Genomic DNA, 27027 nt, shown 5'->3' with positions numbered 1-27027 from the left:
ATGTCTCTGTAGGGGGCCACCATTCAACCCTCTACAGAGGGTGGTGACTGTTGAGCCCCACAAGCAGCTGTGTGTGAGAACTTCCCATGTGAAAATCCCGCCACATGTGTGAGGCCGCGTGCGATGCTGTCTCTCCAGCAGACCGTGAGCTCTGGGAGGGCACGGCCCCCTCGCTGCTGCTGCCCTCCCCACAGCAGCCAGCACACTGCCTGGCACGGAGCAGACCCCCGAGAAGTGATGGGGGAATGAGTGAGCCTCACTACTCCCTCTTGCGTTAGGGGGTCTGCGATTCTTTGTGGCTGCGTCTGTGTGACCTGAGGGTGTGAACAGAAATGTAAATATTAGCAGCCTTTTATTGAGCGTGACGGTGCCCGTATTCTAGATGAGAAAACTGAGCCTCAGAGGCAGCAAGTCCGTACACGCCCAGGTCTGCCGCCTCCAGAGGCCATGCTCGTAATCGCCGAGCCCTCTTACCTCGCAGGAAAGTTGTGTGCAGTTGTGTCTATTATGTTAAGTGTGTGCATGTACGCACGTGTGTGCTACCAGAAAGGGTATAAGATAACAGGCGGGTATGTCATTAAGAGCACAGGCCCTGGGGCCGACCCAGTGGCATAGCGGTTAAGTTCGCGCCCTCTGCTTTGTCTGCCCGGCGTTCACAGGTTTGGACCCCAGGCGCCAATCTACGCACTGCTTGTCAAACCATGCTGTGGCGGCATCCCACATATAAAGTAGAGGAAGATGGGCACTGATGTTAGCCCAGGGCCAATCTTCCTCAGCAGAAAGAGGAGGATTGGCAACAGATGTTAGCTCAGGGTTAATCTTCCTCACCAAAAAAAAAATGAGGGCACAATGATAGCACCCACCTTGCCAGGTTGTGAGAATTAAACATGAATGGTGTACAGCGCTTATAACAGGGCACGGTGCCGAGAAAGAACTCGATAAATGGGAATTGCTGTTCTTATCATCTGAGAATTGGTTTTGAGGACAGGAGAAAAAAAAAAAGTAGAGATGATGGGACCTATTCTTTGTGCTGATGGAAAAATGGGATAATGAAGTCTTAACCTGGATGTATGTATTAGCTAGACTTTTTATTCTGCTGTTGCAACAAAAACTAAAAAATATAGTGGCTTACATAAGATGGAGGGCTATTTTTCTCTCATGTAGAGGTCCAGTTAACGCCCAGGGCCAGAACAGTAACTTGAGAATGTCAGAGACCCAGGCTCCTTCTACCTTGTTGCTCTGCTGCCTTCACCTCACACTTCCACCATGTGGGCCAAAATGGCTGCTCCAGCTCCCACCATCACTTCCACATTCCAACCATCGGGAAGAAGACAAAAAGAAAGTCAAATGTATGCCCCTGCCCTTTAAGGCTACAACCCAGATGTCCTACACATCACATTCTATTGGCTAGAATTTAGTCAGGCGACCACACCTATCACAAGGGGGGCTGGAAAATGTAGTTGTATCTGGGTAGCACGTACCCAGCTCAAATTCTGAGGTTGTGCTACAAAAGTAAGAGGTGAGGATGATTATTGAGGGACCACAAGTGTATCTGTCACATCAGGGCTCTGCTACCAAATGGCTATGTGATCCTTGTGCAAAGTGACATCACCCCCCAGAGCCTCAGTTTCCTCATCTGTAAAATGGGAATAATACCCGCCTCTCCGGGTTGATGAGGATTTAATGAGAGTGTGGGTGCCAGGCGCTGAGCAGAGGGCCTGGCCCATTATCAGCCCGGAGTGTGGGTTGGGGGTCTCCCTGTACCTGTGGGTCCAGGGCGTGGGTGACATGCCCCTTTGTGTGTGAGAAACTACCCCCAGCTTCAAGAACTGAACTCAGCCCTGCCCTTGGTATGTTACTTCTCTAAAACAAAGGATCTGGCTTCTCCACACGTGGAAATCCCCTCTCAGTCTCCTGACCTTAGGACTGGGCTCGTGCACTTCCCCACCCATCCCCCTTCCCCTGGAGAGAGGCAGACTCCGAGGAGGGGGGAGGAGGCCCAAATACAGGGTCTGCATCCCCCTGGCCCTCACAGATTAAACATGCGTCCTTCCCCCACCGCCACCAAGACTGGCCTCCTCATCTGTGACAGTCCTGGCACTCTGAAGCCAGAAGTCATTCTCTCAATGCCTCTCTCGGGGGCCCAGCCCCTGCTGCAAAGTTTCACTTATAATCACCGTGCTGGGTAAACCCAGACACTCAGTCAGAGAAGGTCTCTTCCAGGTGCATGTGTGAAATCAGCCAAATCTTACACGCTGGTGCCCTTCCAAAAACAAATGATTTTAAGAGCGTGGGAACTAGACAGAACACATCCCCTGGTTAGGAGTGCTCATGGACCCTCATGAAAGCCACACACCCGTTTTACAGAAAGGGAGACTGAGGCCCAGAAAGGGAAGAAACTGACCTGGTGAGACTCTGAGTCCGGGATTCCATGACGGACCTGAACCAAGTGACAGAATTCGTCAGCAATGATGGGACCACCACCATCGTGTGCCTCCTGATCCAATGCACTGAGAAGGACACGACATCGCTTCTATGATATTCCTGTCACCAGAATCCAAGCACAAGGAAATCTCAGACAAACCCAAATCTAGAGGGACATCTTACAAAAGGACCGGCCTGGAATGTTTAAAAATGTCAGCTTCATGAGACACAAAGAAAGGCTGAGCAATGGTACCAGACTGAAGGAGATTGGATCCTGGAGTGGAAAAATGTTTTGCTATACGGGGCAGTTTGGGCACAGCTAGTGATTTGAATACAGACGGCGCCGTTTGTGTTCTGTCACTGCTACACGTCCTGATTTTCATACCTACCCTGTGACTGTGTAAAGAATGTCCTTTTATGTGGAAATACACACCAAAGTGTTTAGAAGCAAAGGAGCATGTCCGAAACTTACTGTCAAATGGTGGTGGGGGTGGTGGGAAGACAGAGAGCGTGCATAAGGAGGCAAATTGTTCACAACTGGTGAATCTGTGTGAAGGGTATCCACAAATTCTTCATCCTTTTCTTGCAACTTTTCTGTAAGTTTAGAACGATTACAAAAAAGAAAAAAATGATTACAAAGTAAAAGGCATGGTCTAAAATTCTATGGTTTTAAGGCTCTGTGTTTCTAAGGGTGTCTGTCTGTGCATGCATCTGCGGTCAGAGTCTGAGAAGTCGGAAGGGAGAATTTGCTGCTGCAGACGATGCCGTGGGGTGTGACCAGGGATGTAGGGTGTGGTTAAGGCCTCGGAGTGTGGCCAGGGGTCCTGGGGGTGTACCCAGAGTTTCAGAGGCGTGGCTGGGATGAGGGGCAGGCCATATCCTGGGGTGTGGTCAGACCCTTGGGGCGTGGTCAGAGCCTCGGAGGTGTGGCCAGAGTCTGGGACAGGGCCTGAGGAGCTGTGTTCCCGAGGGAGGAGGTAAGCCTGTGCTTAGAGCGCCCTCTTGTGGTCACCATGGGGTCCAGCCTCCTCTTTTTTAAAAAACTGCTTTATTGAGATATAATGCATATACCTTACAATTCAATTATTTAAAGTGTATAATTCAATAGTTTTAGTAAATTCAAAGTGCAATCATCATCACAATCAATTTTAAAATAGTCCTTCACCCCAAAAAGAAATCCTGTACCCGTTAGCAGTCACTGCCTTTTTCCTCTAACTCCCTTCAGCGCTAGTCAACCCCTGATATACTTCCTGTCTCTATAGATTTTCCTATTCTGGATATTTTATATGAATTGAATCATATACCGTGTGGTCTCTTGTGACTGGCTTCTTTCACTTAGCACAAGTTTTTGAGGTTCGTCCACGTTGTAGCCTGGGTCAGTTCTTCATTCCTTTTCATAGCTGAATAATATTCCACTGTCTGGGTATACTGTGTTGAATTTATCCGTTCATCAGTTGATGGACGGTTAAGTTGTTTCCACAAATTTTTGCGTGGAGATATGTTTTCAATTCTCTGGGATACATACACATAGGAGTGGAATTGCTGGGTCACATGGTAAACACAATGTTTAACATTTTGAGGAACTGCGAGACTGTTTTCCAAAGCGACTGCACCATTCACATTCCCACTCGCAGTGTATGAGGGTTCCAGTTTCTCCACAGCCTCTGCGACACTTGTTATTGTCTGTCTTTTTGATTCTAGCCATCCTAGTAGGTGTGAAGTGGGGTCTCGTTGTGGTTTTGATGTTCATTTCCCTACCTGGTGATGAGGTTGAGTATCTTTCCAGATCATCCACTTCTTTTGTACACGACTATAGGAACTCTTAACCAGTTTGCCATATTTGATCCCGATTTTTAAAATTCCAGCATTAATGACATTGTTGAAGTCCCAGTGTATCCTTCTCAGAGTCCATCCTTTTCCTTCTCCACATCCTGCATTTAATGCTCAGCGTGACCACCCGTGTTTGCATACTATTATCCTATACAGTCGCACCCCCAAATAAGAGAGAGCATTGGTTTTGCAGGTTTTCAAACTTGGTATAAATGACTTTGTGCTGTAGTAATCTTCTGCACTTGCCTTTGTAACTCATTGTGTTGCTTTCTTGTGGCTGCTGTAACAAAGGACGGCAAACTGAGTGGCTGTAAACAGCGGACATTTATTCTCTCACAATTCTGGAGACTAGGAGCCCAAAATCAAGGTGTCGGCAGGGCTATGCTCTCTCGGAATGTTCCAGGGGAGGATCCTTTCTCGCCTCTTCCAGCTTCTGGGGTTTGCCAGGAATCCTCAGCTTAGAGATGCGTCGTTCCAATCTCTGCCTCCCCCATCACACGGCCTTCTCTCTGTGGGTGTACCTGCGTCTGTGTCCAAATTTCCAGTTATATTGAATTTAGGGTCCACCCTAACTCAGTATGACCTCATCTTAACTTGGTTACACCTACAAAACTATTTCTTCCCCCCCCCCCAAAGCCCCAGTAGATAGTTGTATGTCATAGCTGCACATCCCTCTAGTTGCTGTATGTGGGACGCGGCCTCAGCATGGCCGGAGAAGCGGTGCGTCGGTGCGCGCCCAGGATCCTAACCCGGGCCGCCGGTAGCGGAGTGCGCGCACTTAACCGCTAAGCCACGGGGCCAGCCCTACAAAACTATTTCTAAATAAGGTCACATTCACAGGTGCCAGTGGATGTGAACGTGGGCACCATTCAGCCCAGCGCGCTCATCGTGATGTTTTTACGATTCACGCTGTTGGTATGAGGGCCCAGTTCATTCATTTGAACCACAGCGTGGGCGTTCTTTTGTGAGAGCATACCACAATTTATTCATCCCTTCTCCTGGTAATGGACACTTACCTTGTTTCCAGTTTTCTCCATTTCCGGCAAGGCTCAACATGTCTCTCGGAGTATTTTTCCAACTGCCCCAAGATCCATTAGTGGGTTGTGAAATCAATTTAGTGGGTTGCAAACACGATTTCCCTTTAATAAAATAGTATTGAATAGAAGATATTAGAGTGCATGCATATAGTCGGGGCAAGGGGCACCCCCGTGAAACTGTTTCGGGTGTATCAAGTCCCCGTGTGAGTGGAAGTGTCTACAAGCCACAGCTCTGAAGGATGGAGGCGGCAGTGGGCTTGCCCCGTCAAAGATTTGATGGATGCTGCCAAATTGCTCTCCAACACAATTTGCCCGTTCACACTTCCATCAGCTCCTCGTCAACACTTGACTTAGTCAAAAATTTGAATTTTTGCCAGGCCAATGGGTTTTCATCTTATTTTCCAGAGGAGGAAACTGAGAGGCAAGGAAAGCAAGGAGCTGAGAGGCAGACCCCGCCATCCGGACTGCAAAGATGTGGTCTCCACTTCGTGTGGGTTGCAATATCGAAGATTCCACAAGTTAAGGATTCTAGGTTCTGAGAGATGGAGGTTGGGGGCTGAAGGGGAGGGAGGTTCAACGGGAGGAAAGCTCTGATCCTAAACTCTCTCCCCCTCCCTCCACCTCAAAGAGTTTTTGAGAATTCGGGGAGAAAATGTAAAGCCTGACACACAGGTCCTGACAGAGGGTGAGTGTTCAATAAACGTTAGCTATTCCTATTACTCTCTGATTCAAAATTCTCTAGGTATGTGCTCATGAGTGAACCGGACTTGGCCGGGTCTCCTGGGGAGCCGCCAGGACGCCCGGAGGCGGGGCCTGAATGCCGTGGGGCGTGGCCGGGACATCCCGGGGCGGGGCCTGGCTGTCGTGGGGGCGTGGCCGGGACATCCAGGGGCGGGGCCCGGCTGTCGTGGGGCGGGGCCTGGATGCCGCGGGGCGGAGGGACCGCCTGGCCACAGCGCCCCGGGTGGCTGCCCAGCGCGCAGCTCGGGCTGGGCTGACGCTGCAGGTTTCGCAGGTTGGAGAGAAAACCACGGCCCTCCAGCCCTGCGCCCCCGAGCCGTGCCTCGACCCCCGCATTCCTGAACCCCATCTTGCAGCCTCATCCCCTGGGGACCCAGGGGCTCAGCCCCTTTGGAAATCTGGGTGTCTCAACTCTGGCCTGATTGCCCGCAGGCCCCTGCCGTGGGGACCCAGAATGCTGTCGCCAAATTCCTGCTCCCTTACGCATTCTCCTCCCCAACTCTTGCTTCTAGGGGACCCAGGGGTCTGGTCACTCTGTGCCTTCCTTCTTGGGGACAAAGGGACCGCACTATCTCCCTGACCTTCGCTGCTTGGAAGTTCAGCTCTCCTATAATTCTGCGCCACACCAAAGATGCAGACCTTGAGCCGTGACGCGGCCGTGCTGCGCCCCAGCCCCACCTCCCTGCAGAGTCTGGATGGCTAAGCTCCAAGCTCTGCCCCAGCCCCCAATAAAAGTCCCAGGTCTCCCCAACACTTCCTCCACTGCAACCTTGGGACCCAGTTCTCAGCCCCACCCAGAAGGGGCCCAGGCATCCCACCTGCAATTCCCACCCACTCTGGAGTCCCCACCTGTCGCCACCCACCGAAGCCATTCCATCTGACTCTCCTTTGGGGATCAGACTTTTGAACCCCATTTCGAGGGAACCCAGGTCCCAGAGCCCCCAGCCCCCGCCCCCTTTGGAGACACAGCTACCTGCTGTCCCCTCCCTTTCTCCGGGGCCCGCCCTCACCTCTCCCGCCCCGTCCCCGGGCTGGGCGGGGCCGTCCGGGCCTTTCCCGCGGCTCCCGCTCTCCCTCCCAGGGCGCCGAGGGACCATGGCAGCGGCGGCGGCCCTGCGGGGTCGGCAGCGGGAAGAGCCCCGCGCGCTCGGCCGGGCGGTGAGGCTGCTGCAGCGCCTGGAAGAGCGGTGCGGGGACCCCCGGCTCTCCTCGAGCCCCCCCTCTCTGAGGGACCTGCTGCCCCGCACCGCGCAGCTACTGCGGGACGTGGCCCAGGCCCGGAGGGCGGCCGGCGGAGGCGGCCCCGAGCGTCCCGGGGGCGCGGGGGACTTCCTCGTCGTCTACCTGGCCAACCTGGAGGCCAAGAGCAGGCAGGTGGCGGAACTGCTGCCACCCCGGGGCGGGAGGAGCGCCAACGACGAGCTCTTCCGGGAGGGCTCCAGACTCAGGTGAGCGGACGCCCTGCCCGGGACAAGGTGGGACCACCAGCGAGGGCAAGTCAGCCCGCAGACCCTCCTCCCTCTCAGACCCAGGGGTCCGGGCCCCCGGCCCCTCCTCCCTCAGACCCAGGAGTCCGAGCCCCCAGCCCCTCCTCCTTCAGACCCAGGGGTCCGGGCCTCCAGCGCCTCCTCCCTCAGACCCAGGAGTCCAAGCCCCCAGCCCCCTCCTCCCTGAGACCAAGGAGTCCAGGCCCCCAGTCCCTCCTCCCTCAGACCCAGGAGTCCAGGCCCCCAGACCCTCCTCCCTCAGACCCAGGAGTCCAAGCCCCCAGCCCCCTCCTCCCTGAGACCAAAGAGTCCAGGCCCCCGGCCCCTCCTCCCTCAGACCCAGGAGTCCGGGCCCCCCCGCCCCTCCTCCCACAGACTCAGGAGTCCATCCTCCACCCCCTCCTCCCTCAGACCCAGAGTCCTGATCCCCAGCCCCTCCTCCCTCAGACCTAGGGGTCCAGTGCCCAGCCCCCTCCTCCCCAAGACCCAGGAGTCCAGGACCCCACCCCCTCTTCCCTCAGACCCAGAGTCGAGGCTCCCAGCCCCTCCTCCCTCAGACTCAGAGTCCAGACCCCAGCCCCTCCTCCCTCAGACCTAGGGGTCCAGTGCCCAGCCCCCGCCTCCCCAAGACCTAGGAGTCCAGGACCCCACCCCCTCTTCCCTCAGACCCAGAGTCCAGGCTCCCAGCCCCTCCTCCCTCAGACTCAGAGTCCAGACTCCCAGCCCCTCCTCCCTCAGACCCAGAGTCCAGGCTCCCAACCCCTCCTCCCTTTGACCCTGAGGGAAGCTGGAAAACTAGACACCCAGTTTTTCCCTTCCTTGGACACCTATGCTCTCAGCCCCCATTTCAAACCCCCTTTCTGGCCACCCAGCAGCCGGCTTCCCCCTGCCCCGCCCTTCCAGAGGGTTAGACACACGTCCAGCTAACAGGGGACCCCTTGGGGCTTCCTGCGCAGGAGGGTGGTTGACATCCCCGTCACTGCCCCTCCTGGGGGACTCACAGGCCCCTCCTGTCTTTAGCTCCTGCGAGCAGCTGGCTCAGGACGCAGGGCTGTGTGCTGACTGCGCTCTGGTTCTGAACTCAGGGGAAAGGGCTGCCGCGTGACAGGGCAGATGAGGGTGAGGCCCGAGCCCAGAACAAGGTCTGGACCAGCGGCTCCCAACCCTGCCACGCCCCATGCCCCCTTTTTTTTTTTTTTTTTTGTGAGGAAGATCAGCCCTGAGCTAACATCCAATGACAATCCTCCTCTTTTTGCTGAGGAAGACTGGCCCTGGGCTAACATCCGTGCCCATCTTCCTCTACTTTATATGGGACGCCACCACAGCATGGCTTGACAAGCGGTGCGTCGGTGCGCACCCAGGATCCGAACCTGCAAACCCCGGGCCGCCAATCCGGAGCGCACGCACTTAACTGCTGCGCCACCGGGCCGGCCCCACACATGCTTTCTTTATAGCAAATATTTTGTAGCATCTCCTTAAATTCATCCTGAAATAAAATGCATAGGGTAAATAACCTACCTACTCATAATTTTTAAAAAATCACTATATTGCCCAAACCATATTATAAGGGAGTGATAAAAAGAATGTTCTTCGTAATAAAATTATCTATACTTTGAATGAAAATGGCAAGGCACAATCACAATTATTCTGGAAGGCAGAACTGAGCAGTCAGACGCTTGCACCTATAGGTTGAATCACGATGTTGCTGAATCTAATAGTCTTCCCTTGATATATAGGATCATTGAATTTTTGTAAAATTCAGGACACATTTACAATGTGCGAAAAATGCTTATCTAAAACGGAATTGGGCTCTAGGTTCAGATCATTATAAATGGATTCCCCCCCTCACGAATGTCTGATGAGACTTTCAAAAGTGGACTGGGATATGGGCAAATCTTGCTAGAGGGGATTGTCCCTCACAATCCAGCCTCCCTGCCCTCATCACTGTGCCAAGTAAATTTCCAGAAGCTTCTTAGCTGGTAAAACTCCACTGTTCTAGATTCAGTGTGTTCTAGAAACTAAGAAGCTTAGGGACTGAGTGTGTTAGTGGCTGTTCTAGAGTCACTGGGGTCCTCACAACTATTCAAAGGAGATTCTAGACCATCACCCTCCACTAAAATCTATTGCAAGCCACATAGGTAGTTTTTCATTTTCTAGTATACATATTACAAAAAGTTTTTTATTTTTTCTGGTGAGGAACATCAGCCCTGAGCTAACATCTGTTGCCAATCCTCCTCTTTTTGCTGAGGCAGATTGGCCCTGGGCTAACATCCGTGCCCACCTTCCTCTACTTTATGTGGGACGCCGCCACAGCATGGCCTGACAAGCGGTGCATCGTGTGCGCCCGGGATCCGAACCTGCGAAACCTGGGCCGCCGCAGCGGAGCGCGCACACTTAACCGCTATGCCACTGGGCCAGCCCCCAAAAAGTCTTTTTTAAAAAGGTGAAATGAGGGCCGGCCCCGTGGCCTAGCGGTTAAGTGCGCGCGCTCCGCTGCTGGCGGCCCGGGTTCGCATCCCGGGCGCGCACCGACGCACTGCTTCTCCGGCCATGCTGAGGCCGCGTCCCACATACAGCAACTAGAAGGATGTGCAGCTATGACATACAACTACCTCCTGGGGCTTTAAGGGGAAAAAAATAAATAAATAAAATCTTTAAAAAAAAAAAAAAAAGGTGAAATGAGTTTTAATAACATCTTCTTGAACTCACTACATCCAAAATATCATCTCAACTTGTAATCCATATAAAGCAATGATTAATGAGATAGTTTACTTTTTTTTTTCTTTTGCACCAAGTTTCTGACAGCTGGTGTGTATTCACATTTGCCCATCTCAGTTTGGATGCCCATCACGTGTGGATGGTGGCTACAGATTAGACTCTATGGAGGGAGGCTGCTTAGAAGCTGTCCGCGGTGGCCCTCTCGAAGGGACCTGGCCCAAGGAGGCTATTACTATAAAATAATAAGAACAGTAATAATAACTGACATGCACTGAGCGCTGATGTACGCCCATGTGCTAGGCATTTTACATGCTCGTAAGGCGTGTAAGAATCCTCATCGCTCTCCCTATGAGGCAGGGGGTACTTAGGCCCATTTCACAGCTAAGGAGACTGAGACTTAGGGGGGAAAAAAAAAGAACTTGCCAAAAATCACACAAAGTGTCAGAGCTGCCCTCTGCTGCTCGCCCATCCGGTACCTCAGGGAGGCAGGCGGCAGGAGAAAGTTCAGGGGTCCGCCACCAGCGCTGCAAAAACCAAGACGAAGGCTCTGAGCATGAGCTGCCTGCAGACCACCCTTGATGCCCTCAGCTCTAGGGGTCCCCACATCCCGCTAGGCAAGGCTTCTCCTCCAGCCCTCCTGGGCTACAGGCCGAGGCTGGGCTTTGTCTCCTGGAGGACGACCTGGCTATTGGGCAGCACCTCCTTCCTTCACAGATGAAGAAACTGAGGTTCTGAGTGGAGAGGCGTCAGGATTGCAACAAGCAGGGTTGGAATCGACTTGTACCCTGCGCTGAGACGTTAGGGAGAGTCTGGGGCCCTGTCCCTATCGGTATTCCCCACAGGGTGGGGGAGTCACTGTGAGCCCCAAGTCCAGCCAGGTCCTCAGAGTCCCTCCCCGCAGGCGACAGCTGGCCAAGCTGGCCCTCATCTTCAGCCACATGCACGCGGAGCTGGGCGCGCTCTTCCCCCAGGGAAAGTACTGCGGACACACGTACCAGCTCATCAAGGCGCCGGCCCACGCCTTCTGGAGGGAGCGCTGCGGGGCCCGGTGAGTGCGCACCCGTCCCCGGGCCCTCAGCGCCCGGAGCCTCCTCCTGCCCCCGCCCGGGGAGCCGGGAGTCCCGGCCCTGCTCCTCCTGGTCAGATCCGGGGTCCAGGCCCCCAACCCCTCCTCCCTCAGACCCGGGAGTCCGGGCCCCGCCCCTCCTCCCTCAGACCCGGGAGCCCAGGTCCCCAGCCCTTCTGCCCTCAGACCCGGGGGGTCCAGGCCACCAGCCCCTCCAACCTCAGATCCAGGAGTCCAGGCCCCGTCCCTCCTCCCTCAGACCCGGGGGTCCTGGCCCGGCCCCTCCTCCCTCAGACCTAAAAGTCCCACCCCTGTTGCCTCCTTCCTAGAGGTCTTCCCATCCTAGGCTCCCAAAGGCCTCAACTGCATCCCCCCCACCCCCCTCCACCCAGGTGTGTGCTGCCCTGGGCCGAGTTTGAGTCCCTCTTGTCTACCTGCCACCCTGTGGAGTCAGGCGCCACTGCCCTGGCCTTGCGCTCCACCATCGACCTCACCTGCAGTGGCCACGTGTCCATCTTCGAGTTTGATGTCTTCACCAGGCTCTTTCAGGTAAGCGAAGGCCAAGGCTGGAAATCCAGACTCCCGTCCTGGGGGAAGGGGAGGCTGGGGGTCTGGACTCCTGGGTCTGAGGGAGGAGGGGCTGGGGCCCAGACCCCTGGGTCTGAGGGAGGAGGGGCTGGGGGCCCGGACTCCTGGGTCTGAGGGAGGAGGGGCTGGGGGCCCGGACTCCTGGGTCTGAGGGAGGAGGGGCTGGGGGCCCGGACTCCTGGGTCTGAGGGAGGAGGGGCTGGGGCCCGGACCCCTGGGTCTGAGGGAGGAGGGACTGGGGGCCCGGACTCCTGGGTCCTGGGGAAGGAAGGGTCTGGAGTCTTCTGTGTAAAGGAGATACCCCTGAGGCCCACTATAGGTGTGAGCCAGGTAGCTGGGTTCTCGGCCCTGGGGAGGCATGAGGGGTATGGGCTGCTCTCCCTGGCCCCTCCTTGACCTGAGCCCGGCCCCACCCCAGCCGTGGCCGACACTCCTCAAGAACTGGCAGCTCCTGGCTGTCAACCACCCGGGCTACATGGCCTTCCTCACGTATGACGAGGTCCGAGCGCGCCTGCAGGCCTGCAGAGACAAGCCAGGCAGGTAAGAGGACCAGGCCTCAGGAGAGGGAGACTGCCGGGGTTCAGGGGTCTGGGTCCTGGGCTGGGGTGGAAGCCCAGACACCCCTCAGAGAGTAAAGACTGAAGGACTGAGGTCCCTGGGACCCCAGAGAGTCAGGAACTCAGGGAGGATGCTGAGTGCCCCTGCGTCCCACCTCTTCTCCTGGGACCTCCTGGACCCCCCACAGTCCAGCAGCTAAAGGGACAATACCTGGTCTGGCAGGGGGCCTGAAGACCCTGCCCCAGGATAAGGTCCATTTCTGATAGGTCAGAGCCCATGCTGTACCATCTGTTAAATATTTTGAATATGACCCCATACCTCCTGGGGTAGGAGACTGGGAAACGAGACACCTGAGTCTTTAATTTATTTTAAGCCAGAATTTTTGAGCTGTTGGGTCTCCCCAGAGGGCTGAGAATTGAGGGGCTGAGCTACCTGGAACACAAAGAGGTTAAGGGAATAGAAGGTCAGATTCATGAGTCTTTGCAGGGCTGAGATGCAGGACCCCAGCAAGTGTGTTAGCACGCTTCCAGTTACACTACAAACTGGTTTAAACGGAAAGAAAAAGGGATGAATTAACTCCTATAATTGAAAAGACCAGGTAAGGGGTTTCAGGCATGGCGGGATCCAGCTGCTCCAATGCTACTGTCAGGAATCGGTTCCTGTGCATCCTCTATCTCTGCTTTTCTCTGTGTTAGCTTTGTTCTCGGACGTGGTCTCTCTTCATGGTAGCAAATGATTTCTAGAAACCCTAGCTGTACATTCTACCAGCTTAGCAACCTCTGTGGAAATGGGATAACTTGCTCCTGATATTTCCAGCAAAAGTCCCAGGGCTGACTCCCATCACTGTGGTCAGGAATCCTGAAATGCAAGCCAGCATCAGCCTTGTCTAAACCCCAGTGAAGAAGGAAGAGAGGAGCCAGTCAGATAAAAACAATAGATATCCTTTATAGTGGCAGACAGGGGTCTAAAGCCTGGGTTAAGCTGGGTTATAAGGGGGTGAGGACTTACACACCTGGATCCTCAAGAGGGCGAGGGGCTGAGAGGCCCCAGAATGCACAGCGGTGACCCCTCCCTCACCCCGTCCTACCTGCCTCTTCCTCCAGCTACATCTTCCGGCCCAGCTGCACTCGCCTGGGGCAGTGGGCCATCGGATACGTGAGCTCAGATGGCAGCATCCTGCAGACCATCCCTCCCAACCAACCCCTGTTCAAGGCCCTCCTGGAAGGACGAAAGGAAGGCTTGTGAGTCCCCATCCTGGCAGGGGGAGGGGGACACCAGAACACACCTCCAAGGATCGTGCGTGTTGAGCACTGCCCAAGATCACCACGCGAGGGCGCACAGCTCACAGAGCGGACATCACAAATTTGCAATACCACAGTGTTCCAGCAGCTGGCAGACAAGGGTCGGGGGTGGGAGGGTGTCGCCTTTTCTAGTTCCCACAAAGCTGCCACATGGGCCAGCAGCCCCAGGGAGAAGTGTGTGCAGAGCTGGGCACAACCCCGATGCCTCCATTCCCTGGAACTGTGCTCAAGAGCTTTTGCTTCTAGATATCCATATCCTGTGCTAGAGTCTAGACCGTTAAAGCAGAAAGATAAGTGGGCAAACGGCTAGACTGGTGTTTCCAACCGTAACCTCAGCTGCTCCGGGGCCCCTCTTTCAGAAGGAGCCTTGGGTAGGAGCGGAGGGGAAAAAAGGCAGGTGAGGGTCCCCACTCTCACCTGGACCTTTAATTACAGACTTCTTACGAGTCATAGCTATATGATACGAAATGAGATGGATGGATAGATAGATAGATGATAAATAGGTAGATAAGTGATAGATGGATATATAGATGATAGGTAGGTAGATAGATAGATAGATTGATAGATAGATGATAGACAGGTAGATGATGGATAGATAGATGATAGGTAGATAGATGGCTAGACAGATGATAGTCAGGTAGATAGATGATAGATGGATAGATAGATAGATAGATAGATAGATAGATAGATAGATAGATAGATAGATGATAGATAGGTAGACAGGTAGATGGATAGATAGATAGATGATAGATAGGTAGGTAGATGATAGATGGATAGATAGATGATAGGTAGATAGATAGAAAGATAGGTAGATAGAGGGATAGACTGATAATAGATAGATGATAGGTAGATAGAAAGATGATCGATAGATAGATAGATGATAGATAGATAGAGAGAGAGAGAGAGAGAGAGAGAGAGATAAATAGATAGTCGATTCTCATTGTTCCTGATAGCTGTGTCCTATAAAGTCACCGTAAACACTGAATTAGCGACCACTGAGCCGTCACTGCCAGGTGTTCCTGCAAGCCCCTGGTCACATTTCGCCAGCCGATCACTACATAGTAACCTTGACGTGTGTTTCTGTGTAAAGACGCCTATTTAATATACATTGGTGATTCGTGCACACTGAGCTCACGGCCGGCGTGCTGTGACTCGTGTCTGAACAAAGCTTCTGTAGCACACGCACTTTCTCCAGGAGGCCACACAGCCTCCTTGTGCCGAGGACACTAGACAGCCCTGCAGCACTGTGCTGGGGGGCATTTTAAACAACTAAATCACTGACAAAAAGCATAAGAATGTGAAAAACATGGCACTACGTAGATTGCGAAAGGGCACTAGTTTCCAGTGCGGAACTGGAACGAGAAAGCCAAGTGTTGCCTGGTTCGACCTCAGCTGGAACGTGCCCAGCGGGCGACTCACATTTTTTGCCTCTATGTGCATATCCGTGAGTGACCAAGAAAATGCCACGAATATTGATTTTGGGTTACAGATAAATTTTAGCGAGTAGGCAAATTTGCAAATAGGGAATCCACAAAAAATGAAGATCTGTTGAATGAGGGGACTATTCTGTCCATATTTGATAGTTGAGGCACAGAGAGACGGAGACACCTGCTCAGGTCACACAGCTTCTGAGCTAACCAGCTGGAATTCGAAGCCAGGCAGTCAGGCTCAGAATACGGACCCTTACCCACTGAAATGTCCTGAGTTCCAGGTCCGAGGTCATTGGAGAAGAGGATTCCAGAGTTAACACGAGTGTAAACACCATCAGTCTGGTTTAATCCACCTGCCCTACACACGTACACACAGACACACACACACACACCCATTTTATATGTGGGAAGATCAAGATCCTGAGAGAGGGGAGGGGACACCAAGGTCGTCTGAAGTTGATCTCAGCCATTCCCTCTTACTGGGCGTATGTGTGTGGAGGGCGCCTACTGCACATTTTATGAGCACTGTCTTCTTTAATCCTCACCACCGATCTTGGCCTCAGACACGGTTATGTCCATTTTACAGAAGGGAAAATTGAGGCCAGAGAGGTAGAGCTGCCCAACCCATGTCACACAGCGTGTCTGTGGAAGAGCTGTGTTGGGGCTCAGGCCAGGGCTCCTGAGCTGCTCGAGCTGGCTGACCAGGCAGAGCCACCAGCCTTGAGGGACTTGTGACCCCGCCATTGGTCTGGGGGTGCCATTATGACCTGGATGGGAGACCCGGGGTTTGCAGAGCCTTCTCGGCTGCCCTGGAGCCCGGGGCTCAGACCTTGCCCACAGCCCTGGCTCTGTGTCCCTCCAGGCCTCGCTGTGTGGCCCTGGGCAGTCGCCTTCCCCATATTGAGCCTTGGTCACCATCTGTGAAGCGAGAAGTAGTGTGTACTGTCTAGGAGGGTCCTTCTAGCTCTGCCAGTCCAAGACTCTAGGATTTGGTCCCTCCAACAGTCTGTGATTCTAAGATGCCCGGTGCTCAGGCCGGAAGACTCCAGGACGGCGATGTTCTGGGAGGCTCAGCCTGAGGTTTGATCAGTTTCCTGGTTCTTATTCATCGGATCTGTGTTTCCAGAGCTGGAGTCACTTAGGTTTAGTGCACCCTTCTGTGGGGTCTGAGGGGACACGGCCATGCCCTGGGTCTGAGAGGATGTGGCCCTGTCCTGGGGAATCCCAGTTGGAGGAGAAGGAAGGGAAAATATCCCCAGGCCCGAAGTGGATTTGGGACAGGTGATCATCCCAGGAGCTCAGCTCCGTGGCGATGTGGGGGGTCCTCGTCAGTCTGCGGTGGGGGTGCTGGATGACCCCTTGGCACCCTCTCTTCCCTCCCCCAGCTACCTCTACCCTGATGGGAAGAACCACAATCCAAACCTAACAGAACTCTGCCAGATGGAACCCCATCAGCGCATCCAAGTGTCGGAGGTGAGGCCCAGCCGTGTCCCCCGTCCCTGCTCACTGCCCACCCCCCACTTCAGAGGCCTCGGGTTCTGTGCCCACTTGGTGGCCATGGGGCCTGGGGTACATCACGTGTCCTCTCCGAGCCTCTGTACCTCCTCTGGAAAATACGGCCCCTCTTGCCTCCTACTCAGCGGTTTTCGTGGGGATTAAATCAGGAAACAATACCGCTGAGATCATCAGAACAACTAATGCGCTTGAACATCCTCCAGTGACGGCCCTCATGCCAGCTGTTAGTCCCCACAGCCACCCCATGGGTGAGAGAGACTCAACAAATAAACTTTTTTAGTGTAAGTATATCCCACACCGTCTTTGGGATATACTTATACCTAAAAATTTATTCATTGTTTATCCGAAAATCAAATTTAACAGCATCCTGTATTTCCGGTGGCTAAATCTGGCAGCCGTGAGTTATTCCGCCCCAGAGAGCAAGTCTCACAACAAGGGGTTGGTGGAGGAGGCAGCTGGACACACAGGCCTTGAACTTGGGAGAGGGTTCGGGGCTGGCGCAAAGGTTTGGGACTTTCTTCCTGGGCCCGACTGGTATCCCTGTGGCTGACACCCCCCGTTCCCATCCTCCCCATCTTCTTGCCGGCCAGGAGCAGCTGCAGCTGTACTGGGCCATGGACTCCACGTTCGAGCTCTGTAAGATCTGTGCCGAGAGCAACAAAGACGTGAAGATCAAGCCATGTGGGCATCTGCTATGTAGCCGCTGCCTGGCCGCCTGGCAGGTGGGTCTGACCTGGCCCTGCCTTCCTGCCCGGTGCTCCCTCTCTCGACAGTGAAAGCCCAAAAGGAGCTCCCATATGCCTCATCGATCAGATGGGGAAACTGAGGCCCAGAGAGAGTAGAGACTTGCTCGGGGTCACTCAAGAGTGAGGGCCAGGAGCTCGCCTGCCGGTGTCTGTGCCTCTGTCTCCATCTCGCTCTGCATCTGTCACCTCTGCTTCTCCTTCTTCAGCTACATACGAGTGGCAAGCGCTCCTTCCTCCCCTCGCTGGGCCATCTGGGGTCAGTGGCTTCACCTCTCTGAGCCTTCACCGCCTTCTTGGAGAATGGTGCTGATGGTGACAACCTCCCAAGGGCGTAGTGAGGCTCCACGCCCATGAAGCCCTCAGCAAAGGCCCCTGGGAAAGGGGGCTGCTGCCCCGTGTAGTGTGGATGCCTGACATGGAGGTGTTTAATTGTAAAGTAAATGTTTGACATTGAGTTTTTGATTGGCGAGGCATCGATTTCAAAGATGTCCATCTTGAATAAACATATTGCCAGCTGTCTGACAGGGCTCCTAGCGAAACACGCAGATAAGGAACCAGGCCACCCACACCCGTGAAGTTCCCCCTGGGTGACCTAGATAACGGACCTCTTCAGTGACCCACTTTTCCCTTCCTGAACCCTAATTCTCACTCTTATGTTTTAAATTCCCCCCCAATAAAGAGTGAACCCACAAAACCCTAAGCACCCTACTCGGCCCCTGATAAAGGCAGAGCCCCATGTCCGCTTTCCCTCCCGCTCTCTACCTGAGACCCCACTGTGTGACCCAGGCAGGCGGGCCATGTACCCTCCAGGACCCGGGAGTAATAATCTTGTTCCTCAAAGTTCCCTGATGGTTTTGCTCCAGTGCGTCCTGCAGTCATAACAACTGGTCCACCTACCCACCCATCGATCCACCCATCCATCCACCCTTCCACACCCATCCACCCACCCATCCACCCACCCATCCATCCACCCATCCATCCACCCATTCATCCACCCATTCATCCATCCACCCATCCACCCATCCGTCCATCCACCCGCCCATCCACCCGCTCATCCACCCGCCCATCCATCCGCCCATCCATCCGCCCATTCATCCATCCATCCATCCTTCCATCCGTCCATCCGTCCATCCATCCATCCACCCATCCATCCACACATCCATCCATCCATCCATGCACCCATCTATCCACCCATTCATCCACTCATTCATCCATCCATCCAACCATCTGTTCATCCATCCATCCATCCAACCATCTGTCCATCCATCTATCCATCCACCGGTCCAGCCACGACATTGGCCCTGGTGGGAGAGGAATGTCTGGGAGACTCGCCACAAGTAACATGGGCCCAGGTGGGTGCCTCAGGCGTTCCTAGCCCATGGCATCACTATGGATAGCCTGAGACCCCCATGACACCCGGCTCCCCTGGGCTTCCCATTTGTGCGCCCCTCCTGGCCTCGGTGCTGGTCCACCCCCGCTTCCCATTCAACATCTCTCTCCCCATCTCCCTCTCTTCATGACTCCTCTTCTCTCTCCCTCCATTTCCCTCCCTCTGTCTGTCTGTTGGGGATCACTCTGTTGTGATCACTTGTAGTCCCAGGGGACATGGTAGAGAACAGGGAAACCCTGACCTTCCCTTCCCACCTCCCCCAGCACTCGGACAGCCAGACTTGCCCCTTCTGCCGCAGCGAGATCAAGGGCCGGGAGGCTGTGAGCATCCACCAATTCCCAGGGAAGCCGGAGGAAGCCAGGGCCGCTGCTGAGGACCCGAGGGACGGCAGTGACCAGGAAGATGGGGAGGAGGAGCTGGAACAGGTAAGCAGGGCCAGGCAGGAGCTGGACCTGGAATTCCTGGGCCTGAGGGAGGAGGGGCTGGAGGCCGGGACCCCTGGGTCTGAGGGAAGAGGGGCCGGGGGATGGACTCCTGGGTCTGAGGGAGGAGGGGTTGGGAGCCTGGACTCTTGAGTCTGAGGGAGGAGGGGCTGGTGACGGGATTCTGGGGTCCTGGGGGCCTGCACTTCTGTCTCCCCAAGGGTCTGGGGGATGCCTTTCTCCAGGTGGAACCTCCTGAGGGCTGGGACTTGTCTTATTCTCCATCACATCTCCAGGGTCTAGAACAGTGCCTGAATGCTGGGCCTCCAGGCAGGAGGACAGTAGGTGAGAAGAAAACGGCAGCTCACAGCCCCCTACCCCACCCCCTGTCTCCCTTAGGTGGCCTCCTTAGCTCCCCCGCTGCCCCCTCGGCTAGATCTGTCCCCCAGGAGACCCAGAGATGAAGGCCAGCCGAAGGTGGTGAGTGAGGGGCTGGTTTGAGGTGGGCGGCTCAGGTCTCATTCAGCCCCGGAGTCCCTAGTCTGGCTGGGCGCTCAGGGGGTCCAGGCCCTGCACTCATCATCTGCACCCACTTACGAGGTGTGCAATCTGGCATCCACTACCTCTGTGGCCTCTTCTCTTGTTCTCTTCCTTAACTCATTCCCCCTCACTGACTTTCTGCCTCTCCCGCCAGCATCCCAGGCGTGTCCTACCCCACGGCCTTTGCATGAGCTGTTCCCTCAGCCTGGATCTCCTTTCTCCAGACTCGCTGTCTCATCCTCTCCTCCGGGAGGCCTTCCCTGACCACCCCATTGAAAAGAGCCTCCTGCCTTCAAGGCCCTGCCCCGCTGCATTTTCCTAGTCCTTGTCACCACCTGGCAGTGTGTACAATCTTCTTTGTTTTCTATCACCCTCAGGAGGTTGTGACCCTCCTGAAGGTTAGGACTTTGCCTTATTCTCTGTTATATCTCCAGAGTCTAGAACAGTGCCTGACACATAGTAGGTGCGCAAGAAATAGACATTGAATGAATAAATTGAACTGAGCCTTCCTAACAGTCCCGTGATGTTGAAAATGTTTCTCTCCTCATTTTCCAGAGGAACGAAGCTCAGAAAGGTGACTGTACCTACCCACACCCACACAGCCTGAAAGAGGAGAAGCCCGTGTTGGGAGGGGCCTTAAAGACCCCAAAATGATCTGCTTATTTTCTAAGTGAGCCCTGGCCCTGCTTTCTTCTCCCCCCACCCCCCACTCTAGCATTTTCTGAGCCCCTGGCTTGCTGGGGAGGGGCAGAGCTCTGTGAGCAAGCCAGGCTGAGTACACACAAGGTTCAATCGATACCGGGCAGCCTTCAAACAAACAGCTCAGGAAGTCCGGGGACATTATTCGACCACAGCAAACAAGAGAGCCAGTGGGAGGCGGGTGGCGGTGACACCAGCTGGGGAAGCTAAAAACAGATCCCAACCTGCAGCCAAAAGCAAATGGAAACATTAGGAAGCACTCAGCTGGCTCCGTGAGGACAATGAGGGGGACACAGCCAGATGGCAGGCTGATGGGGCACCTCTGGCAGGATGGCCGCACCTTTACCCAGGCTGTGCCCCCCGCCTGGCCTACCCTTTCCTCTTCTCCCCAAACCCTGTCAGTCGTCTCCCCCTCCTTCATTCTTCAAAACATGCTGCGGAAGAGGCAGCCCTGGGTCTCCCAGCACAGCGACTGTCCCATATGTGCTCTATGCCCGGTACTGCTTTTTAGCATATTTGTGTAATTGTTGTGACAACCCAATGAAGTAGGTACTGTTATGACCCTTATACAGAGGGGTACACTGAGGCTCAAAGAGTTGAAGGTCACCCGGCTCAAAGGTGACAGAGTTAGGACTGGAACCCAGGCCCCTGGCTCCATCCTCCACTCCCTCTGTGATGCCAGTCCCTGCCATGCGGGGCTGCTGTGGGCACTGGGTGAATGGGGCTGTGTCTCTGGTCAATATCACTGTGGGCGTGATTTGCATATGGTGCTCCCCTAGCTGGGAATGCTCCTCATGCTACTATTCTCCAACTGAGAAACCCACCTCTGGGGGGCATCACTGTCCTTCAGAAGGATGCTGGCACCTTGCTGAGGCCACTGGGGACCTCTCCCACCGTCAGTGTCTCTATGCGGAGAATGGGGACAAACTTGGTGGGTCCCCATGGGGTTTTGATGAAGTCAGCAAGATTGGGTGTCTGTAACCTGAGTCAGATCCCCTCGCTCACCTCTCAGAAGCCCCTGAAACCCCAGGACTCCAAGAATTAGAGCCAATGTCCTCTCCACAGGGCCTGGGGACCTGACCCCTTCCTGCCTCTCTGTCCTCCTCCACCCCACAACTCCTTTCCAGTAGCGATGGGCCCCGTGCTGTTCTCTAACAGGCCAGCAAGCGGTTGTGGCTTTTCACAGCTTAACTGTTTTTTAACTTTCCCACCATCCACCGCAGGGCCACTGCCCACTTCCTTCTAGCACTCAGGCTTCTGCTCAATTGTCCCCTCCTCCAAGAGGCCTTCCCCAGCCCCGCTCAAGTCTGGTCACCCTCCACTCTCCCCAGGCTCTATTTCAGTTCTCTGAAGACACCTAACGCTCTCTGGGGGATTTCCTTGTTCATGCACTGATTGCTTATGGTAAGCCTCTTGCTCAGTAGACTGTCAGCTCCTTGAGGACAGAGATTTTTTTCTGTCTAGTTCATGGCTGTCTCTTCACAGCTCAGAAGAGTGCCTGACACACTGTAGATGCTCAGGAAATGTTTGTGGGATGAATGAATGAGTGAATGAATGGGTGCATGGATGGATGGGTGGATGGATGGATGGATGGATGGATGGGTGGGTGGATGTATAGATGAACAGATGGATGGATGAACAGATGGTTGGTTGGATGGATGGATGGATGGATGGATGGATGGATGGATGGATGCGTGGATGCATGGATGGATGGGTGGATGGATGGATGGATGGATGGGTGGATGGATGGATGGATGAATGGATGGATGGATGGATGGATGGGTGGATGGGTGGGTGGATGGATGGATGGATGGATGCGTGGATGCATGGATGGATGGGTGGGTGGATGGATGGGTGGGTGGGTGGGTGGATGGGTGGGTGGGTGGATGGGTGAGTGGATGGATGGGTGGATGGATGGATGGATGGGTGGATGGATGGGTGGATGGATGGATGGATGGATGGATGGATGCGTGGATGCATGGATGGATGGGTGGATGGATGGAGGGGTGGATGGATGGATGGATGAATGGATGGATGGGTGGGTGGGTGGATGGATTAACAGATGGATGGATGAGTAGATGGGTGGATGGATGGGTAAATGCATGAATGGACAGATGGATGGATGAATGGATGGACCAACAAATTAAAACTTCTTCCTACTCAAGCCAGAAGTGTTAGGGAAAAAACAGCATGGACTGGGGACAAGACCCTATCATACTGGACGTCTTTCCCCTACGCCCCAGGCACCACTGTGTTACCCCTCTCTGAGCCTGTGAAGTGAAGCACAGCTGCAGCTCAGCTGTGAAATTTCTTAATCTCCTCCTCTCCAGGCACCTCTGGCCCTCCCCAGACTCCGGGCTCCTCTTGCCTTGCCAAGATTTAGGACTGTGGCCTCGGCCCTGTGGGAAAGTACCTCCAGCCCCCAGGCCGGGGAGGGAGCCACAGAGTAAGTAGAGAGGGCAGCCGAGTCCAGGACTCTGGGTCTGAGGGAAGAGGGGGTAGGGGCGGAAGGGAAACACTGGTCCTAGGAAATCCAGAGTCCCCCTCAAACTCTCCCCCTTGCAGAGACTCCTAAAGGGAAAGTCACCCCTTCAGCTGCCCCTGTGGGGCCCGTGATCGCTGCCCAGGCCCGGAGGCCAGGTGAGTCCCCCGCCCAGCCCAGGTTCCCTCCCTTGGCCTGGCCCTGCCTGCCCCACCCACTTGGATGTGATAGTATCTAAACCACCTCTCTTTCCGCCTCGCAGGGCACCAAGATGTGCTGCTAAAGGGAGCCCCAGGGGCTGGAAGGGGTTTGTGGAGCAGAAATAAACTGCCAAGCCTGGTCTGTCCTCTGGTGTGTGGAGAAAGGGGACAGTGGCCACCAGGGGGCAGCTTGGCATCGGGAATGGGCATCCCGGAGACCTGATTAACCCAGAGGCCTGGGGGTCAGAGAGCCAAGAGTGGGGACCCAGCTCCTTCGGATCCAGAGTCCAGGCCCCCAGACGCCTCCTCTCTCAGATCCAAAAGTCCCACCTTCTGGGCTTAGGAGTCCAGAGTCCCAAGCTCTCAGAGAATCAGGCGTCCAACAACCTCTCCCCATCATGGCAAAAATATTCTTGGACCCAGACCCGGGTATCCAAGTTCTAAGTCCCCCGGTCAAAGAGTCCCCACATTTCCTTGAGGGTTAGGTGCCCAGTCTTGCCATACTCTGCTCTCGTCCCTCTCTCTCTCCTCCATTCCTCTCTGGGATCTTCTCCCAGAGTGATGGTGACTTCCAGTCAAAATCAAGCGAGAAAGTGTCTCCCCACCTCCTCGCTAATCCCAGAGGGACCCAAGCCTCCCTCCACTTGATTTAAACCAGTTGGCATCCCTTAGGCCCCCTGTGCCCTGGGCTGGGCAACGCTAGGCATTTGGTAGTGATCACTGCCCTCGTGGGGCTCACAGTCCAGTGCAGGAGACAGACCTGTGCCCAGACAGTGACAATCCAGAGTGGGCAGAGCTGGGATGGGGGACCCCAGGGGGCTGCTGGAGCGCAGAGCGGGCAGTTGACCCAGGCTGAGAGGTCAGGGAGGGCTTCCCGGAGGAGGGGACGTGCAGGCTGAGACTGAAGAGATAAGGAAAGGTAAATGGAGCATGGAAGCATGCATCACAGATTTAGTTCCAAGCAACAGAAGCCGCCCCTGGGGCAAAAAGGAAATTGATTGAGAAGGTTTAGGATCGCTCATAAAATCCCAGGAGTGATTAGAGAACCAGGATTGGAAAGTGATCAAGAGCGCTGGCAGCCAGCCTCCAACCACAGCCCAGCCACGATCACGCCACAGAACCGGTCTGATGAGGATACGCTGGTGCTCCGATGACCACTGGACACTCGTTGTCTTGCTGCCTCGGCTACCCCAGAAATAGGCTGTGTCTGCTAGCTGTTGCTCCAACAAATCCCACCAAGACTTATTGGGGAACAACAGCAATCATGTTAATATCCCTCGTGGTTGCTGGGGGCCAGGATTTGGGGAAGGGCTCAGTTGGGTGGTTCTGGCTCAGGGTGCAATCAAATGGTGTGATCAAGTGGTCCTTGGAGCTGGGCAGCTGGGGGCAGGACAGGTGTCCCTCTGCAGACCTCTCCGTAGGGTCTCCACACTTGCTGGTTTGGGCTTCCCCACGGTGTGGCTGCCTCAAGGTAGTCAGACTGCTTAGATGGTGGCTGAAGTCTTTTTGGAGAGAATTCCCATGACCCAGACAGAAGCTACATGGATTTTTCTACCTAATCTGGGGAGTCATGCAGTGTCACTTCTGCCACGTTGGTTACATGCGAGTCACAAAACCGCACAGATTTAAGAGGAGGAGACATAGACCCCACCTCTTGGGGGAAAGAGTGTCACAATCAGATTGCAGAAGAGCCTGTGGAATGAGAGATCTTGTAGCTGCCATCTTGGGAAAATAGAATCCATCCTGGCTGCTATAGTGGGAACAGATTAGCCAGTTCTTGCTTCTTTGGGATTATTAGCTCCCAGTTCCAAAGTATAGCAGAATTGGCCAAGCGTAGGTCACCTTAGCTCCAACAGAGGCAGGAAAGCAAACATCTGTCCTTGTTGGCTTCAACAGAGGGCAGCAGGCTTTCAGACACCAGGGATGTTTCTAAATGTGGGAAAGGCGCGTGGATGCTAGCTTACCCTCCCCCGCAAAAAAGGCCGCTCCTGTCCTCCCCTTTGAATGCTCAACATCAGTACATATCTTTGTCCTATACTACATTCTTTTCCCCCAAAAGTTCTTATCTAAACTCGCCCTGCACAACTAGCTGGTAAAACCAAAAATGCATTCACACCGCCCCCCAAGACAACACAAAGTCTCAACGGTTACATTTTCCAGATGCAAGTCTGGAACCATTGGGAAACAGCCAGTCCCCTCGAGATGTGTCACGAGCCCCATATCCCACACGCTGTGAACTAGCTTTAAAGTGAACCGTCACACGCTGTACGTAAAACAATGGGATGCAGCGGGGGAAAGAGGAGGCTTGTTAATGGAAACGTACGAGGATATACACAGGAGACAGCAAGGATGGAATTGGAGAGTTCATTCATTTCCTTTTTACTCAGCTCCTCCCATGACAAGCACTGTTCTAGGCACTGGAGATACAGTGAACAAAACCACAGAGCTTAGCTTCTGTGCCAGACAAACAATAAAAAATAGATCTGTGGCAGTGCTAAGTGCTGCAGAGGAAAAACGTAGTAAGATAAGGGAAATGAGGCGTGGCTGGGATGGTCAAGGAAAGCTCTGATGATGTGATGTTGGGGTAGACGTTTGAAGCAAGGGAGGGAGGGAGATTCCCAGCAGAGGGGAGAGGAAGTGCAAAGGCCTGGAGGCTGGAACAGGCCTGGCATGGGAGGAACAGCCTGGAAGCAAAGAGACCAACGTGGCAACAGCAGAGCTCTCGAAGGGGAAGAGAGGAAGATGGGGTCAGGGCGGTGACGAGGACCACATGGAGGACCTTGTGAGCCGTGAAGAGGATTTCGCTTTTTCACTCAGGATTTCTGAGTGAGAGGAGCCGTGGGAGGATTCTGAGCAGAAGAGCGATGTGAGTTGAGTCACATTTGAACAGGATCCCTCTGCCTGTTTCCTAGGAATAAACTGCAGGGGACAAGGGCAGAGGATGTTACGGGACTAGTTTCTGCAGGTCTGTGAGGGACCGTGGCTGATATCTATGACTTCACTCCTTCACCCACACTCCGTATGGTCCTCTCCCAACTAGAACCTCAGCTGGTTGGGTTCTTGAGGAAGGTGGAAGGCGGGTGGCTGAGAAGAGGGCGCCTGCCAGGGTCCGGCCCAATCAGTAGGCACGGAAGAGCTGGGGGGTGGGTGTCTGGGGTCGCAGTGTGGCGGCTTGTTCCAGGGAGCGTGTGGGGCTGTGTAGGAGTGCGACTGCCGTTGTCCCAGAGTGAGCTGGGATCGTGTGTCCTGTGACAGGGGGAGGGAGATCTGTTCCCAGTTAGAGATGACCCAGAGTCATCTCTGGGTTGGGCTGGGGTGGTGGAGCCCAGAGGGGTGCCTGGCCCAGCCTAGGGACGCAGGGAGGGCGTCCTGGAAGAGGGGATGGTGCGGCTAATACTCAAAGATCACCTCCCCCAGTGTAATAGTTGCTCTCCTGTATCACCGATGGATAAATTGATTTGACAAGTCTGACCAATAACTTCCAGGCTGACCTATAATCTAAACCTTCCCTCTGTGTCTGATGGGCAAGGCCCAGTCTTACCAGTGACCCCCAAGTCTGATCAGAGGCCTGGGGAAACTCTCCCAGCAGGATCAGCTACCCCTCATTCTGACCGGTGTCCAGGGCTAGCTTCTCTCCAGTAACCAGTGACATCTCCCTCCCCCAGCAAGCCCCTGGCCGGCAGTCTGGGGATTTTGTCCTAGTCGGACCCGGCTTGTGAGAAGCCTCAGGCAGTCTGACCTCTGACTCCCAGTCTGACCTGTGACCTTTTCTTCTGACCCATGGCCAAGCCCCTCCCCGTCCTCTCAGGTACCCAGGCCTTCTCCCCTCCCCCACTCACCTGCTTCTGCCAGC

The 27027-nt window shown here is 54.6% G+C and overlaps 1 protein-coding gene across 2 annotated transcripts; it reads left to right on the top strand.

The window, feature by feature from the left end:
• Nucleotides 1-7112: 7112 nt before the first annotated feature.
• On the top strand, nucleotides 7113-26039 carry CBLC (Cbl proto-oncogene C). 2 transcript variants are annotated; one of them, XR_015549488.1, is made up of 12 exons: nucleotides 7113-7480; nucleotides 11139-11285; nucleotides 11696-11852; nucleotides 12310-12431; nucleotides 13553-13690; nucleotides 16566-16653; nucleotides 17286-17417; nucleotides 19095-19256; nucleotides 19653-19733; nucleotides 22823-22938; nucleotides 23058-23132; nucleotides 23237-26039. XR_015549488.1 is itself a non-coding variant. In XM_087421589.1 (10 exons), exons 1-10 carry the CDS (start codon nucleotides 7128-7130, stop codon nucleotides 22940-22942), a joined length of 1500 nt encoding a protein of 499 aa, XP_087277715.1. In that variant the 5' UTR covers nucleotides 7126-7127. The 2 variants fall into 2 exon arrangements, 1 of the variants encoding a protein (XP_087277715.1); XM_087421589.1 differs by lacking the exons at nucleotides 23058-23132; nucleotides 23237-26039 and having other exon boundaries at nucleotides 7126-7480; nucleotides 22823-22942.
• The last annotated feature ends 988 nt before the right edge of the window (nucleotides 26040-27027 follow it).

Source organism: Ceratotherium simum, chromosome 33, assembly GCF_057802395.1.
Source record: "Ceratotherium simum simum isolate JZ-2026a chromosome 33, ASM5780239v1, whole genome shotgun sequence".
NCBI classification, from domain to species: domain Eukaryota; kingdom Metazoa; phylum Chordata; class Mammalia; order Perissodactyla; family Rhinocerotidae; genus Ceratotherium; species Ceratotherium simum.
Note: the sequence above shows the minus strand (reverse complement) of the source record. Positions and strands in the feature narration are given on the sequence as shown.

What these genes read in the sequence shown, in the direction of transcription:
- CBLC (XM_087421589.1), top strand. Translation starts at nt 7,128, where the DNA reads ATGGCAGCGGCGGCGGCCCTGCGGGGTCGGCAGCGGGAAGAGCCCCGC. An exon ending in AGGGAGCGCTGCGGGGCCCG is followed by an intron (nt 11,286 to 11,695) that starts GTGAGTGCGCAC and finishes CCCTCCACCCAG; the next exon opens with GTGTGTGCTGCCCTGGGCCG. An exon ending in GAAGGACGAAAGGAAGGCTT is followed by an intron (nt 13,691 to 16,565) that starts GTGAGTCCCCAT and finishes TCCCTCCCCCAG; the next exon opens with CTACCTCTACCCTGATGGGA.